Source organism: Suricata suricatta, chromosome 2 (assembly GCF_006229205.1).
Source record: "Suricata suricatta isolate VVHF042 chromosome 2, meerkat_22Aug2017_6uvM2_HiC, whole genome shotgun sequence".
Classification (NCBI taxonomy): Eukaryota; Metazoa; Chordata; class Mammalia; order Carnivora; family Herpestidae; genus Suricata; species Suricata suricatta.
The window spans coordinates 63,178,193-63,196,455 of record NC_043701.1 but is presented as its reverse complement, the minus strand read 5'-3'; the positions used below and the strand labels follow the sequence as shown (position 1 = coordinate 63,196,455).

Sequence of the window (18,263 nt, the reverse complement as noted above, 5' to 3'; positions counted from 1 at the left end):
CACTTGTGAGTTTGAGCCCTGTATTGGGCACTCTGCTGTCAGCACTGAGCCCACTAAGGACCTTCTCTCTCCCTTTCTCTCTGGCCCTCTCCTGATCACCCTCTGTCTCTCAAAAATAAATAAAACATTTAAAATAGTCCCTTTTCTTTTATAAATTCTGTGCTAAAAGATGACAGGCATTAAATAAAGCAATCTGATGCCCAAATTTGGATGATCAATATGTGTCATTCAGGTAATATATTGAAAAACAAAATCTTCCCCCAACCCAGAAAATTTCTCCATAACACTAGTAGAAAACGAAAAGGATTTTACAACTGAATAAGCCTCAAACCAGAATGGGACACACAGCACAGGCAGCCTGCTAAAAGATTGCAAAACAGAATTAAACTTCACCTTTTTATATAGCCAAGCAGATACAACCCATTACGTGCATGGTTTCAGGATAAACAGTAACGAGTTCTCAAGACGATTTATTATAGATGGCTCACCCTAGATTTAGCTGGTTAACTGAGGGTTACTGTCTGGGTGATTGGTCTTATGCGCAGGGAGAATCAGCTTCCCTTATCCTTGTGACAGAGATGGTTCTGCAACTCAGAGCAGGTGCTGCCGAAGGTAGGCTCCCTCTGCCCCCCACCCCCGCCCCAGAAACTGGGAGACAGGGCAGCTCTTGCCCTTGATGTTTATATTTCAGAGAGATGGCTCCCGTCCTTGAGAAAGACATTCCTGAGTCATAAAGCTGTCAAGAGCCTTATTTAGTTCTAGAAAGATTTTCACATGTTTCAGACACAGAGAAAATTTACAATTGCAAGATTTCAAAATCCTCTAAGAAAAGTGGAGTGAGAGGCTAGTTGGGGACCCGGTAAAACTCCACTTCACAGCAGTAACAATCATACTAACAGTGCAAAGATTTAACACAGTACTCGCTATGTGGCAACTTATTTATTTCATGCCCACAATAGCTCTATATGCAAGGCTTGTCTGCCTTCATTTTACACTTGAGGAAATGAAGCCAGATCATGTGCTCAAGGTCACAGAACCAACAGGTAATGAAGTTGTAGTTTATACCCAGACAGTCTATGGCCATCATCCCCAGTCCAAATCATGGGACCATCCTGTTTTAGAGAAAAGTAAATGCTTACATGATTTACTATTGGTTAGTATATATATGTGGTCTTTCTGGAAAGACAGAGTGCTACTTACACTATTGTGCATTTTTTTAACGTTTAGTTTTGAGAAAGGGAGAGAGAGAGCGTGCGTGAGTGGGAGAAGGGCAGAGAGGGAGATAGAGGATCCAAAGCAGGCTCTGTGCTGACAACAGAGAGCCCAATGTGGGGCTTGAATCCACGATCCATGAGATCATGACCTGAGCCGAAGTCAGATGCTTCTACCAACTGAGCCACCCAAGCCCCCCAATTATCATGCATTAAAGAACAAAAACTGCCAACATTTACTGAGCTCTTTCTGTTTGCATGGTTTGCCCGTCAAGTCATAAGCATCATCTCAATCAATCTTCAGGACAACCCTGGGAAGGAGGTTCCTCCATCTTTCAAATTAAGGAACTTCTCTAGAGTTACTGAACAAATAGCTGGTGGAATTAGAATTCAAAGCCAAAGAAAATGGCTTCAGAACACATACATTTAATCAATAAATGATATGCCTCCAAGAAAATGAGGACCTTTACATTATCAAGGAAGGCCAGTTGACTCTCAAGACAGCATTTAGAGAAGAAGAAAATGCCTGTGAATTTGAGCTTGTTGAGAGAGCATGAATACCTCAGGCAAGAGAAGTATGGGCAGAGGTGAAGAACAGGGAAATGATACAAACTATCAGTCTTTCCCTGAACAGGAAGGGGAAGAAGCTTAGAGGAAGGTGTGTGAGGCTGAAATTCAACATCAACAGATATAAATTTATTATTGTGAGAAGCCAACGCATATTTGGGTTGCATGAGATGCAATTCCATGTGTGGTAATACTCAATTTGGTTTTGCTTTTATTTTTTTAAGTTGATTTATTTATTTTGAGACAGACAGAGACAGCATGAGTAGTGGAGAGGCAGAGTGAGAGAAAGAATACCAAGCAGGCCCCACACTGTCAGCGCAGTGCCCAATGCAGGGCTCAAACTCACAAACCATGGGATCATGACCTGAGCCAAAACCAAGAGTCAGATGCTTAACCGACTGAGCCACCCAGGTGCCCCACTCTTATTTCTATTTAAAAAAAAATTTTTTTAATTTTTTAATTTATTTTTGAGGGAGAGAGAGACACAGCATGAGTAGAGGAGGGTCAGAGAGAGAGGGAGACACAGAATCCGAAGATAGGTTCCAGGCTCTGAGCTAGCTGTCAGCACAGAGCCCGACATGGGGCTCGAACCCATGAACCGTGAGATCATGACCTGAGCCGAAGTCAGATGTCCAACTGACTGGGCCACCCAGGTGCCCCTATTTCTATTTTTAAAGGATTGTCATGACCACACAGTGAAGTGTTAGTCATGAGCTACTTTGTAAAGTGGAATGGCAAAACAATCATGAAAAATTTTAGAAGATCTCATAGAAGTTGCAAAACTGGTGATAGCATATTAAGATTGATGCCAGGTGTATTAGTTCTTGTGAAGTGCACTGAAAATTGAGGATGCCTCACTCTCACTCTTCCAGGAATATTTGGAGGGGGCTTCATTAGTAAAAGCCTTTCAACCTATATACAATATGGAATGGCTTCATATTAAAACTGGATGGTGAATATTATTGGGATTAATAAATCAGTACTAACATTTTGTCATCAACACAGCTACCAAAGAACCTCGGGGTGCCTGGGTGGCTCAGTCGGTTAAGCGTCCAGCTTTGGCTCAGGTCATAATCTCTCGGTTCGTGGGTTTGAGCCTTGCATCAGGCTCTGTGCTGACAGCTAGCTCAGGGCCTGGAGCCTGTTTTGGATTCTTTGTCTTCCTCTCTCTCTGACCCTCCCCTGCTCGTGCTGTCTCTCTCTGTCTCTCAAAAAATAAGAATCATACTTCTTTTCTAGGCGAGTAACAGAGTCTATGGTATTTCTTTATGGGGCCAAGCAGAGAAGAAAAGAGATATTCATGAATTAACTCTTAAAATTCCTTCTCATGAATTACTTCCCAGAAACGGTCACACGAGAAAACTTCATGCCTGATGTCGAAGTCCACTTGCCTGGTACATACAAAAATAGTGCAGAATTACCAACATCTGATCCTTCCTCCACTTTCTGCCCCACCTCAGCCAAGATCTTGGCCAGAAGAATAGTTTTAGCAAATATCTTTCAACTTTCCTGTGTTAAAATCAATATGTCAGATTGAAAAGGAAGTAGGAGATTAAGAAAAAATAGTGAGAAAGGCAGGGAATATAAAGATTTTTGGTTTTGTTTTAAGAAAAAGAAGCTAGCGGAAGAAAGGGGAAAAATGTGGTAGGACTGTCTCAGGTCGTACAGCTTTGATTTCCCAGATACCTCTTTACATACATATGTGTGTATTTACAGCTAAGTTTTAATATCTCTATCTGTGGGCTCGGGGCTCAGGAGGAGAGAGCCCCCCACACCTCTGCTCCTTCATGGCAGTGGAAGGAATGGAAAGCCTCCACAAGCCCACACTGAGGCTGCAGGTCACTGACTACCTCCGCCAGTCCCTACAGATTTATTTGGCCAGGTTTTTCATAGATTCCTGTGCCTGGTCTGGTTTCATGCATTTATTTAACAAACAACTTTTGACCACCTATGGTATATCAAGCCCCTCATTATGCTGGGAATACAGAGGTGAAGGGGATGCAGTCTCTGATTCAGGGAGCCGCCTGGCATCACCTGGGAGGTAGTTAGACACGCAGATTCTCGGGCTCTCCCCCGGGTGTACTGAATCAAAATCTGCAGTTTTAGCAAGATCACAAGGTGGTTCTTAGACATATTGACATTTGGGAAGCACCGATTTGGTGGATTATTAGCAGGGACAGAGGGGTGCTCCCTCTTCTATTTCTTAACTCCTCCAGTGTGTTGACCGAGAAAGAATTCCTTAAAGATTTAAGCCAACAGGCATTTATGTGGGCAGTTAGAGCTATAATTCAGGAGACACAGACTCAGGTAGAAACCTGACTCTGGTTCTGACATAGACAACAGAACAGGCAGAATTGCCGAGGCTAAAGGTCACCAGTCCAGTTCTCATTCAGGTCCCCTCTACAAAATTGGGATTGAGGAGCAGCTGGGTGGCTCAGTCAGTTAAACATCCAACTTTGGCTCAGGGCATGATCTTACAGTTTGTGAGTTTGAGCCCCGCATCGGGGTCTGTGCTAACAGCTCAGAGCCTAGAGCCTGCTTCCGATTCTGTGTCTCCCTCTCTCTCTGTCCCTCCCTGCTCATACTTTTGTCTCTCTCTCAAAAAAAAAAAAAATAAACATTAAAAACAAAAACACCAGGGATTGAAAGTAGGTTAGCTAGGATTGGTTGGGATGGAATGCAAATGAAGGATGGAAACCAGTCAATCATCGTTGGTTCATTTGGGAAGGATGCCGAGGATTCCGGTGTCATGGTGAGGAGGGACTTAGGTCCAGGCTGAGGGCCGCAGCCGGCAAGTTCATGGTGCCTGCGATGCACAAATTCCTTCTCCCTTTTGGGCTCCTGAAGGCTTGCTTGCTGCGTTTTGAAATCTCCCTTTATAACTGACTCAACAAGTATTTGCTGATCACCTGTCATAGATCAGGCTCCGAGTTAAGAGCTGGGAGTCTGCTGGTGAGCAAGACAGAGGAGGTCCTGAGAGCCTGGTGCTCACACTGTGATGGGGGGAGGAGGAAGAATAGAAAACAAAAAAATATGTGAGACAGTTACAGATTGTGGGCAGTTCTATGAAGCAAATAAACTGTAAATACAATAGAAAGAAACCAGAATGAACCATAACAGGTAGAGTGGTAGAAGTCTGCAGGACTAAGTTATTTCCATGTCATATCTTGCTTTCTGTTCTAAAAATGTAAATAGTCACCAGTACTACCTGGAAAAAAGCCAGATTATAATTTAGTAGTTCCTCCACCCTTATCTGCAGAAGTTATGTTCCAAGGACCCCAGTGGATGCCTGAAACCACAGAATCACAGATAGTATCAAACCCTCAAATATATGTATGTATATATGTTTTTTCCTAGTTATATATATCTGTGATAAAGTTTAATTTATAATAAGCACAGTAAGAGATTAACAACAATAACTAATAATAAAGAGCAACTAGAACAATACGCTGTCCTAAAAGTTATTGACGTGGTCTCTCTCAGAAGAGAGATGGTGTCCTGTACTCATCCTCCTTGTGATGATGTGAGCTGATAAAATGCCTACATGATGACATGAAGTGACACGAGGGACACAGACATTGTGACCCAGTGTTAGGCCATAATTGATCTCCTGACCCCATGTCAGAGGGCAATCATCTGCTTCCCAAAAAATTGAAGCCACAGAAAGCGAAACCATGGATAAGGGGCAACTACTATACTTTTTCCTTCTTTTCTTTCCCTCAGCTCCCCATCCCTTTGCCTCAGCAGCGGTTACTAAAACTGTGGTGCCGCCAGGCAAACACGGCCACATGCACTGGCTCAATCCCAAATAAAAATGTGGATGCAAAGTAAACTGCAGTGCCCAGAAAGAAGCCCTGGTGATGCCTGTCTGGTTAGAGTAAGAAGCCATTAAGGAGCCCGGAAGGGCTGGTGACTGGCAGGTAGCTTCTATCCAGCTGCCTTCCTGTAGCGCCGCAGTCGGGGCCGGGGACTGTCCCAGTAGAGGCTGATGAGTGGGAGGGTGGCATGCAAGGAAAGTGAATTACACCCTTGTTTTCATCAACCCACTGGTCAATTACACAGCAACCAGCTCTGACAAGCTCAGACCCTCTAATCACTTATAAAGTTAGTGTTAATCAAACTGTGACCAAAATCAGTATGAGATTTTTTTTTCTTAATTCAGCCCCAGAGTATGTTGTGAGCACACTTTTATCTTCAGCACAGATCCTGCAGTTAGCCCAACTGAGGGACAAACTACCCTCAAAGGTCACTCTAGCTGGACTCAAAATCAAATTGACATGAGACAGATTAACAGGAGAAAATCAGATTTAATAGGCATTGGCAGGGAATCCACACTGACAACATCAAATTTAATAGGCGTATGCTCAGGGATCCACATAGACGTGGAAATCCTGAAGAGAGTCAGGCATAATGGGGTATATCCGTCCTTCTGAACTAAGGAGAAGTGGGGGGCCTGGAATATCAGAGGAATGCATCCAGGGCAGTACCAAGAGCAGATGTTTGGTAATTAGATGTTTGCTGTACCACACAGATGGGTCACCCAGATCAAGTTGATCTATGTTTAAAACCCTGATTCTGGAAAAGACCCCCAGTTTAGATTCCATGTGGTTAAGGAAGGCACAAAATGTTCTCTTGAGCCTACACAGTCTCAAGTGCCTTCAGCTCAAAATAATCCCCATGCCACAGTGGCACATTCTGGGGGCGGGGGCACCTATCTTGAACCCCTTCAAATGTATTGTCTTTCTTTTTCTGGGACCCCTAATTCTTTATGCTTACAGCAGCACAATTCACAGTAGCCAAAAGGGGGAAACAACCCAGATATCCATCAAGAGGTGAGTAGATAGATAAAATGTGGCATATACATACAATGAAATATTACTCAGTCTTTAAGAAAAAAAAGGAAATCCTGTCATGTGCCACAACATAGGTGAGCCTTATGCTAGTGAAAAGCCAGATACTGTATGATTCCACTCATAGGAGCTATCAAAAGGGGCCCAATTCATAGAAGCAGAAGAAAATGGCAATTACAGAGGGATGGGGAGGGGAGAAGAGAGCTCTTGTCTAATGGGTGTCAAGCTTCAGATCTGCAAGATGGGAGGGTGCTGGAGATCTTCTTCACAACTATGTGAAGGTACTCCACGCTCCTGAACTGTATACTTCCCAGTGACTAAGATGGCGCATTTTATTTTATGTGCTTTTTGCCACAACAACAAAAAACTAAACCACCAGTGCTCTTAAAGCCCAGATTCAAAAGGAAGGGAAAGTAGAACCCACCTCTCAATGAGAACACAGCTAAGGAATCTGCAGCCATCTTTAAGGTGCCCATGTTGGGGCACATCAGGTGTACAGCACCTGCAGACGCAGTAGCGACATATTATTTCCAGGGGACTGTTTGTCTGCGACATATTATTTCCAGGGGACTGTTTGTCTGCGACATATTATTTCCAGGGGACTGTTTCAGCCTCCCAGAGGGGAAGGATGTCAGAAGGCTGTCTCAGAGGCGGGTGCAGTTTGAAACAATGGAGCGGGAAGAAATGGCAAAGCTTCTATAGCCAATGGGAAAAACTGGTCTGGAATGCCTCCCTTCCTCATTTTCACAACAAAGATTCAGCAAGCCTGTCTACTAAAAGCCTGACCGCTCCCACCAAGCGTTTTTCTCATTCAAACAGACTGCCCCCCAGTTCTCCTGACGGTGGGGGCCCTGGGCCCTAATTGAATAGGTTGATAGGAACAATCAGCAGAAGCGGACCACGGGAGACCTTTCAAAGCCCACAAACACATAGAAAATTCAACAACGCAGCATTTAGATAGTTCGGACAATGTGGCCATTATAAATGCCGCTCTCATGAGCAGTGATTCAAATGACAGCTTCGAAAAGGATTTGCAAAGAGCCCTTTAGAAATGGAACATGGGCAACTCAGAGCCCATGACGTGTAACAAGGACAAACCCGACTGAACAAAGATCCAAAGCAGCGTTGAATGGCTTATTTATTCAGCCCTGCTCTGTACAGACCTGGGAGAATATGACATCTTTTAAATTGCCTCCCCTGAGCTATGCAATAGCCATGGTGCCTGGGAAATGTTAGCAAAATTCTGGAAAAAAGAAAAAGAAGCCTGTGTTTTACAAAGCAAAGATCACGGGGTAATCACACAAGTGCTTCCACAGAATTCTTCAGACTGGCCTGGTATCTCACAGCCATTGGTCTGAAGAAGTAATGGCCACATCCAGAGAAGAAAATCCTACCTTTTTATTCTCTTCCAGTCACTGGCTTCCCAAATCTGTCTGCAGGACCAGCCCTTTCTCAGCCTTCAGGTGGGAGATTCCTCACTGTGCGTGCTATTTAAGTCATCATGATGGCATTCTAATTTTACCGCTCCCGGCAAAGTGTTTTCCCAATATGGTGTGGAGAGTGTGTGTATTCCACTCACCACCAGAAGGAACATGCTGGTTATTTTTAGCCTTTCAGTCTGCAGAATTCTCAAGTGCCCTGGGGTTCCTGCTGCATGGTGGTGTCGTGCACTAGGAAGAAAAAATACACAGTGTGAGTAATGTCTAAGTAATTCAGACTCCACACACATATTCCCAGGAGGCCTCGTGATCAGCAGCCTCCGCGAGGACGAGGCAAATGAGGCATCTAGTGTGCGAAATGTCAGGAGGCACTCGGTCTTAAATCTTATACCCTAAGAGCCTCACTCAAGCCTGGCTCCCGGCTTCCCCTTCACTCCTCAGCTCCCCACCCGGCATGGACACTGCTAGTGGGGAGTGCAGTTCCAGTGCTCTCTCAACAAAGGAGAGAGCTTTCAGAAGGAAAGGTTGAATAATCAGTGGTGTAAGGCTAGTGAGGGATCCAATAAGGGATTTGGTCACATAGAGGATATGGGTGATCCAAGATCCCAGCAGGTCCAAGAAGGGTTGGTGATGAATGACTCATCCTGGCCAGCCTCTAGACAGGTTAGACCCCACATGGCAAGGTGTAGACAAGAACTTTGTGAGACCGGTTCCTTCTTACAAGGAGGCCCAGGGTCCTCCCGGGGAGATCCCTCCTCTGCAGGAGGGTCCCTTCTCCTCAGGCTTGGGTACCAGTGCTCTGGGGGCTGATCTAAAGCTCTTTACTCACACCCACAGCCACCCCACCTCCCTGGTCTGCTCTCTTCCTAGCCCACTGTGATTTCATGAAGCCAAATTAGGCAGCTTAGAGCCAGAGGAACAAAAGAGTCTCTGGTTCCTGGATGCCAACAAATAGCTCACACCAAAGTAGGCTTTTCTAGCGTGAAATCAGGAGTATATTTGTTTGTGAACATCAAGAAAATGAAGGCAACCCTCTTGCCTCCCTCTTCCCCTGCACGACACACATGTGGCCCTGTCACTTCCATATGCTACTGATGGGGTTTTGGAGTGGCGGGAGGGCCTGGAGCAGATGGCCAAGAGAGCATTCTTGAGACGTCTTTGGTGCAAAAGGTAGTTTTACTAAAGCACGGGACAGGACCTACGGGCAGAAAGAGCTGCACTGGGGTTGTGAGGAGTGACTGATTAGATACTTTCAGAGTTGGGGTTGGTAAAGACAAAAGGGAAGCCTCCAAACAGACTTTCATATGCTAAAGAGGACTCATCAAATACTGGAGGCCTTGCTGTTGTCAGGCTTCTGTGGTCATCTCTCTCGTAATAACATGAAGGTGGTAGGGAATTCCTGGAGAAATGCTATACTCCCGTATTTGCCTCAAGTATTTGCAGGTTATAAAGAAATTTAATTTTACCAACCATTTACTTCTTGCCTTTGTTCTCCACATCACTGGAGGGAAGCATGATGAGTGATGTTGGGGCTGCAGGAAACTGAACCTTCAGATTTCTAGAGATTAGGAGATTGATAAGGTTACCTTTTTCTTGTAATTTAGTAAGACATTGGTAAACTGATGGAGACTCATATCCTGTATGACTGTGATCTCTATCACTTGGCTGTTTGTTTTATTTCCTCTCCTTTGTTCTTGGGCAGTCAGAAGTGACTGGGGACTATCACACTATCTCACTGTGGGGGAGGGGAGGGGAGCTTGTGCTTTGCCCTCAGCCTGCCTTAGGCTCCCTCACCGCTGCCTTCTCTCACACGTGCAGAGCCACTCTGCACAACCATTACCCTATTCTCGCTCATGTCTTTAAAACTTGCAGCTACTCCTTCCTCTCCCTCACCCCGGCTAGCACCTTTCATAGATCTTACTGGAAAACCCGGACATTTAGCTTTGTGAATTTTACACAGAAAAATATTCAGAGTGAAGAATGCTAGAGCAGTGGAATCATGGACCCACACACCCAACTTTGGATTCCACCAACCAAGACCAGGGCGGCAAAGCAGAGACCACTCAAGGTTCACAAGCACCTGTAGCTATGTGTAAAGCCCATGGGCTGCTCATGTGCTTTTGATAATATCAAAACAAAGCATTCCCTTCCATAGGGCTTCTACTAGCATAATGCAATCTCAGAGAATCATCAGATTCATCATCATTACGGCATGATCATATTTCAATTATCCCCTGTGTAGTCTGGGTTCATTAAAGTAACTGAGTTCTCTCACAGAGAGAAGTTCATTAAAATTGTAATGTGCAGTAGATATTTTAAGGTATTTTAAAGTGTATCAGAAAAACAACAAGCATTTATCCTAGAAACAACAGAATCTTTCAGAGGTGTCTCTAGCACTTGTTCAGAAACTATAATCTTATGATGTGGAATGAGGACTAGAACAGAATAATGGACCAGGTGTTTTATCATTTGTGTTTCTAAGTGTTCTGTGATGGGAACCCAACAAGTTGTTTCCATTCAGCCCAAATCCGGCCAACTTGGTACATTTACCCAACTTCACAGGTTCAAATGGACTCTTAAACCCTGATTAACGGTGCCAAAGTCTATGGACATCATCCAAAGGAAGGAGTTGGTTGTACTATTTGTAATCTAGTTGTATCAGTGCAAGCATAGTCACTGATACTGTGTTGAAGAAGAGGAAAAGCAGCTTATCCCCTGAAAATTTGTCCTAAAGAAAGAATTTAAAGGAAAAAATAGAGCTTTATATGCAAAAACATTTTTTCTTAATAACAAAAAAATGAGAAACCTTGGGGCACCTCATGGCTCAATCAGTGGAGCATCTGACTTTGGCTCAGGTCATGATCTCACAGTTCATGAGTTCAAGCCCCACCTCAGACTCTCTACTGTCAGCACAGAGCCTGCTTCCGATCCTGTGTCCCCCTCTCTCGCTGCCTCTCCCTGACTCCTGGGCATGTGTGCACTTCCTCTCAAAAATAAATAAGCTTTCTTTTTTTTAATGGGAAACCTATGGGGCGCCTGTGTGGCTCAGTCAGTTAAATGTCCAACTTCAGTTCAGATCACGATCTCATGGTTCTGAGTTTGAGCCCCGTGTCAGGCTCTGTGCTAACAGCTCAGAGCCTGGAGCCTGCTTCGGATTCTCTGTCTCCCTCTCTTTGTTTCTCCCCCACTCATGCTCTCTCTCTCTCTCCCTCTCTCTCCCTCTCTCTCTCTCTCTCTCTCTCTCAAAACTAAGTAAACATTTAAAATTTTAACTTTTTTTTTTAAATGGGAAACCTACCTACAATCTGGCAACAGTCAAACAATTAAGGATGGGGTGAAAGGAATGAGAATGAATGGAATATTCTACAGCTATTAGAAATCAGATGCCAATGACGCAGAGTGGAAATGTAGAAAGCTGTTTCTCATGTAATGTTAAGAATGTCATCTGTACTGTGATTCCAACCATGTAAAATAAGTGCACATTTAGATCAAGAACGGAAAGACACATGGGAAGAAAACGGTGTCTCCTTTCTTTGGCGGCTGTTAAAATGTTGCTTGTATAATAAATAACACTTGGAAGGAAAAGGAAAACACGCAAGTGAGACATTTTCTGTGCCAGGCAGAAAAATTGGTGCTGTTTGGGGTCATTTCACGTCCTTCCTTCTTCCTTCAGAGCAGCCCGTCGTCTTCACCCAAATGTGAGGAGTACACGTCTGGGTGATGGGGACCTGCTTGCCGGAAGACCATGCTGTTTGTTTATAGAACAGGAGCCTTAAACTTTTCCGTCTTCTTTGTTAACAACCCTAAGTGCATTTGAACCATTTGCTGGTGTGGTTTTTCTGTGGCAACCCTGCACAAAAATCTTGCTGACAGAAAATGATGCATGTTTCTCTTTCTCTCTTTTTCTTTCTCCTCCCACTGCCCCCCTGCCCCTTTCTGCAGTTCTGCTAAGCCAATATTCTCTAGAATGAGCACAAAACAAATCAAATAACAGCTAAACAAATCGAATAAGAGCTTTTGTACATCAACATCAAGAAGGAAGACTCTTGGGAGAAATCAGAGTACAGAGACGGATCTGGACAAGAGTGAACCATCGACTTGTCAAAGCACTTTCTAAATCTGGATCGGCAGAGATGGGAGTGATTTTCTGGAAGGAGATGTGATAATGGATTAAACACCAGCTCATTGGAAACTATCATCGAATAAGATCAGATCACATTTATGAGAAATCACATTCAGGAAATATTTTAAGAAAGAGGAGTATAAAATGTGCTAGAATTAACATGTACAATATGTATGTACTGAGGTTTGTAAACTGTCCTTTTTTAGTCCACCAGAAAACGAAAAGCTTTAATCTTCCAACCTTATTTGAAAAAAGGCAGTCAATCCTAAATTATTCCTATCTCAAGAGCCTAGAGGCTGATCGAGCATCATTTATGGAGGAAGGGTCTTAGAAAAGGCCTCTGCGTTTTTCCACAGGAGCCATAATCTTTGGTTCCCCGTCTCTGCCATGCATTTCTTTCACTGTGTAATTAGTTACAACTACTCAGTTAAGAGATTTAACACTTCAAGCTTTTTACAGAGTCTGTGTTCAGTTTAATCTGTGCAAGTTATTACTGAGAAAGTGTTTTTGACATATACTATAACCCCATCGAGCTGTGTTTTACAGGAAGTACATCTTAACATCATAAGTTCCCCAGCAACATAGATATCTCTCTCTTTCAGGAAACAGTATCAAGGAACTCTGAAAAATATAGAAAGCTCATTTTCACCTTGGATGCTCACATGTAGTATATAGGCTGCCATCCAATAAACACCTTTTTCTAATTCTCCATAGTATATGCATAGGAATTGAATATACTTCATAAGAAAGCATCTAAAATCCCTCCTGTTTTTTTTCTATTTCTTTGCCATACATGTCATCAGAAAAACCATATCCTTTTTTTCCGTTACTAATAGGAACTTGTTTTTGTTTAAAAAAATCATTCCATTAAAACTATTTCTAAATTATAGTAAGTGGTACTAACAAAATAAATAATAATTTAATAGCCTTAGAAATAAACAAATATATACTTATACAGGTCAAGAAACTTGGTAGGAGTAAGTTGCCTCTTTGTTTACTAACGTTGGATTTTTTTCAAAAATACTCAGATTTCTTTTGGTTGGGTGACATCTGGAAGTAGTTATAACTAGTCAATTGTCTTCAACAATCTTTTGCTCCCGGGCTTCCCCCACTGTCATCCTCATCCCATATCCTGCCAATATTGCAACAACAGAAAAATACGTAATACTGACCTGGCCAACTGCTTGAGAATGAACACAAGCTAAAATGTGCACACAGGGGGTGTGATCGTTGTGAGCCAAACCATGTTCTAGACCTGAGCAGAACAACATGGACATGTAGGATGCCTTCATTTTTAGACTCAAAACTAAGATCAAATTAGCATACATCACTGGGACGCCGATGGAGGGTAAGACGAGAAGTGATACAAATCAGAGTCAGTGTCTCGTACCCTGTCTCTATTAAGATGACACTCTCCTTTGCGCCAAATGTTTCTGGTAGTAGCTATCTTTACCCCATGAAGGAGATTATGTTCTAAATGGCCAAGAGTGTATTACAAGTATGCTCAAATGAGTGAACCCCAAATCACAAAGCTATGGACTTTCTAAAGAACCAAATTAAGGGAATACTTATTATCTCTAAAGTATTAGTCATTCTGGAGTTACTTGTTGCATTAAATATAAGCTCTCCGCGACATTCAAAACGCCCTACTTGCTAAATTTAATTACACACAACTTTTCAAGAATTCATCTTTTATTTAAAGGGAGGTACATCTCTATCTACAATAAAATTAGAAGGTGTTGGTTTTCTCTAATTCACGTAAATCACAGATTCCACTGGGAGTCCTGCACCACTAGCAGTGATGTTTACAAAAATGAAAAAATGCTTCCTATCCACATGCAAATGTTTTTCAACATTTTTTTCCGTGAAACCTAAGTGTAATTTAGCATACCACAGTGCTCTGAAGATGGGTCATTGGTGATGTACCATTTGTACATAGGTAATACACATGTAAATCACTAAGTGTTAAGTATAAGACGTATGTTTTTATCTTTTTTAATAAACAACAGTGACTCCCTTTCTCATTCTGTTCTGTTGTATTGCGTCCAAAAAGTTGTGTGTAATTTTTTTAAGGTCCAGGAAATGTAAAGAAATTTGTTGGAATATCTGAATTTCTGTAAAAAAATAAAAATAAAAATAAGATTTTGTTATTTAAAAGACTGCTTGGTGATGTGGCACACACTCGGTCCATTTGGCGTCTTTGTTCAGTGATCCAGAAGCAAGTTGTGATTTGACCAGAATAGGTATCCTCAGGACATCTCCTCTCTGTCAGATTCCATAATATTCCCCAGCAGCAGACATTTATTAGATACCCAGGGCCCCCATGTAGAAAGCATTATTAACATCTCCAAGCCTCTTCTAGCCAATATAGACATAGACAAGCTAAATCTTCATACACTCAGTAGAATGATATCAGTGTGTAAGTAGCCAGACCGTTCAAGTAAAACTTAACCTGAAATATCCAATTAATTGCTCAGTCTCCATTTTGCAAATTGATTTCTCAGTCTCTCGGACATGAGAACCCTTTTGCAACTGTTCATACTGTGTGTGTGCTGTCTGGGTGAGTTCGGCTGCCGGATGCCACTTACCGTATGGTTCTGAACACCTCTCAGCCTGAGTGTTTTTATCGATAAAATGGACAGAAATATGGGGCACCTGGGTGGCTCAGATGGTTGAATTTCTGACTCCGATTTCAGCTCAGGTCATGATCTCACGGTTCATGGGATCTAGCCCTGAGTCAGGCTCTGTGCTGACAGCATAGAGTCTGTTAGGATTCTCTCTCTTCCTCTCTCTCACTCTTTCTCTCTCTGTCTTTAATAAGCATTTTTTAAAAATGGGCCCAGGGGCACCTGGCTAAGTGCCCTGGGTTAAGTTGGTTAAGCTTCTGACTTCAGCTCAAGTTATGATCTCACATTTCATGAGTTCGAGCCCCACGTCAGGCTCTTATCCTGCTTCAGAGCCTGCTTAGAGCCTGGAGCCTGCTTCAGGTTCTGTGTCTCCCTTTCTCTCTGCCTCTCCTGCTCACACTCTCTCTTCCTCAAAAATAAACGCTAAAAATAATCTTTTAAAAAATGGACTCAATAATACCTGGCCCCATAGTGTGGTGAGGACATAAATTATAGTGTTATTATGCTTGACAGGTAAGAGATACTCAATGAATGTTAATTCCTTACCCTCCTACTACATGCAAGACTTTGAAGGGAGATATGAAACATAAAATACAGCTTCTTTCAACATGCTGAAAGTAATTAGAATAACATTTATGAACAGGGATTGAAAATTCAGATGCCTACAGGGGCCAGGTAGATAAATAAATCAACAAAGCAAAGCAAGCTGGGTTAGGGAGAGAATAGGAAGTAAGGCACCGTGGAGGACTAGAAAGCCCATGTCCTGTCTAAAGACCATAAACAGCCATTACATCAAACATGTAGTGAATCCCTACTGTGTGCCAGGAACCATTCTAAATCCTGAGAAGATAGTGGTTAATCAGACAAAAAAAGGTCCCTGCTCTTATAGGTCTTTGTTCTAGTAGGAAAAGAGACCATAAGCAGGAAAATATCAGCTAAGAATCAATGCCCTTGAGAGAAGTAAGATGTGATGTGTTGAAGAAATCGAGAGGCTGATCAAGGAAGGCAGCTATGAAAAGGCAACATTTATTTTTTTTATATATATTGTCAAATTGGTTTCCATACAGCACCCAGTGCTCATCCCCACAAGTGCCCTCCTCAATGCCCATCACCCACTTTCCCCTCACCCCCATCCCCCATCAACCCTCAGTTTGTTCTCATTATTTGAGAGTCTCTTATGGTTTGCCTCCCTCCCTCTCTGTAACTTTTTCCCCCTTCCCCTCCCCCGTGGTCTTCTATTAAGTTTCGCAAGATACACATGAGTGAGAACATATGGTATCTTTCTCTGACTGACTTATTTCACTTAGCATAATACCCTCCAGTTCCATCCGTGTTGCTGCAAATGGCCAGATTTCATTCTTTCTCATTGCCAAGTAGTGTTATCCATATATAAATGACATCTTTATCCATTTGTCAGTTGATGAACATTTAGGCTCTTTCCATGATTTGGCTATTGTTGAAAGTGTTGCTATAAACATTGGGGTACATGTGCCCCTATGCATCAGCACTCCTGTATCCCTTGGGCAAATTCCTAGCAGTGCTATTGCTGGATCATAGGAGATTCTATTGTTAATTTTTTGAGGAACCTCCACACTGTTTCCCAAAGCAGCTGCACCAGTTTACCAATGTATGAGGGTGCCCATTTCTCCACATCCTTGCCAGCATCTATGGTCTCCTGTTTTGTTGTTCATTTTAGCCACTCTGACCAGCATGAGGTGGTATCTCAGTGTGGTTTTGATTTGTATTTTCCTCATGATGAGTGATGCTGAGCATCATTTCATGTGTCTGTTGGCCATCTGGATGTCCTCTTTGGAGAAGTGTCTGTTCATGTCTTCTGTCCATTTCTTCACTGGATTGTTTGTTTTTCAAGTGTGGAGTTTGATGAGTTCCTTATAGATTTTTGGATACTAGCCCTTTATCCAATATGTCATTTGCAACTTTCTTTTCCCATTCCATTGGTTGCCTTTTAGTTTTATTGATTGTTTCCTTTAGAGTGCAGAAGCTTTTTATCTTGATGATATCCTAATAGTTCATTTTTGCTTTTAATTCTCTTTCCTTTGGAGATGTGTCGAGTAAGACATTGCTGGTGGTTGCCTGCTTTCTCCTCGAGGGTTTTGATGGTTTCCTGTCTCACATTCAGGTTTTTCATCCATTTTGAGTTTATTTTTGTGTATGGTGTAAGAAAGTGGTCTAGTTTCATTCTTCTGCATGTTGCTGTCCAGCTCTTCCAGCACCACCTGTTAAAGAGGCTATCTTTTTTCCACTGGATACTCTTTCCTGCTTTGTCAAAGATTAATTGGCCATATGTTTGTGGTCCAATTCTGGGCTCTCTATTGTATTCCATTGGTCTGTGTGTCTGTTTTTGTGCCAATATCATACTGTCTTGATGATGACAGCTTTGTAGGAGAGGCTAAAGTCTGGGATTGTGATGCCTCGTGTTTTAGTTTTCTTCTTCAATATTACTTTGGCTATTCATGTCAAAAAGGTGGCATTTAAAGCAAGATCTAAATAAGAAGGAGCCCGCCATGTGAAGGAAGAGGGAAGATCACATGCCTCACAGGGGGAGCCACAGCGTAAAGGCTCTAAGGTAGGAATAAGGTCACTATGCTTGAGGAGGAGCAAGGTGCCAGAAGCCAGTGACCTAAGGATGAGGAGGGCCAGGATGGTTGATACTGTTTTTAAATGTGAGGAAAAGCCCTTTGAGGGTCATTCAGGGAAGCTGATGCAAACTATTTTATAATTTTAAGGATTACTCCTGGCTTCTGCTTCTAGCAGTATAAACTAGACACTGTAAAAAGTCTTCCTTACACAATACTCCCAGGTATTGTATAAATTACAATAAGCTTATTTTTAATACACAGCTTAGCTTGCAAGAAAGTAAGAGAAATCCCAAAGGCATTAAAAAAGAAGAGTAAACTGGAAATCGAGTATGAAGTATAAGCAAATGCAGAAACTGGGGATTGCCTGAAGGCAAATGCATTTATCAGAAGAGGGAGTAGGAGGCTGAGCCTTGGGCCCCAGCCAGTGGATGAGCTAAATTTAAGAGTCCCACCCTAAAGCAGGACACTTGAAAATGGCCGCAACCTTCAACCTTGACAAGGGCGGCAGTCCAGGAAAAATGCTCTGCTAGTGTCTTGTCAGGAATTCTGTCTCCACATTAGCTCTAGATGGAGTTGGTATGGGAATTGGGGTGGGGGAGTGGGGGTATAAGGGGTGAGAAAGAAAGAGAGGCTTCGTTGCCCTCTGAAAATTTTAACCCATGGATATGCTCCCACCCCCAAGTCTGGAATTCAATCTTACACTCTGATCATATGGTCAAAGAAACATCAAACCAAGAAATTAAAGACCTTACCAGAGTCCTGGTAGCTTGCAGATTCAAATATACACCTTTTCTGAAGGAAAGCATCTTTATTAACATAGATCTCACCAATTAATCTCAGCTATAT

General features: G+C 42.7%; 1 protein-coding gene across 6 annotated transcripts in view; it reads left to right on the top strand.

Annotated features, from left to right (window-relative positions):
• Positions 1-14,347, top strand: part of LHFPL3 (LHFPL tetraspan subfamily member 3) — a 556,172-nt gene extending 541,825 nt beyond the window's left edge. For all 6 annotated transcript variants that reach the window (XR_003904462.1, XR_003904464.1, XR_003904463.1 and 3 more), the window contains one exon: positions 12,010-14,347. Coding sequence is in view for 1 of the 6 variants with exons in the window: in XM_029927664.1 (XP_029783524.1) it covers positions 12,010-12,038 (29 nt within the window). In the remaining 5 variants the exon portion in view is untranslated. The remainder of the gene's footprint in view (positions 1-12,009) is intronic.
• Positions 14,348-18,263: the final 3,916 nt, after the last annotated feature.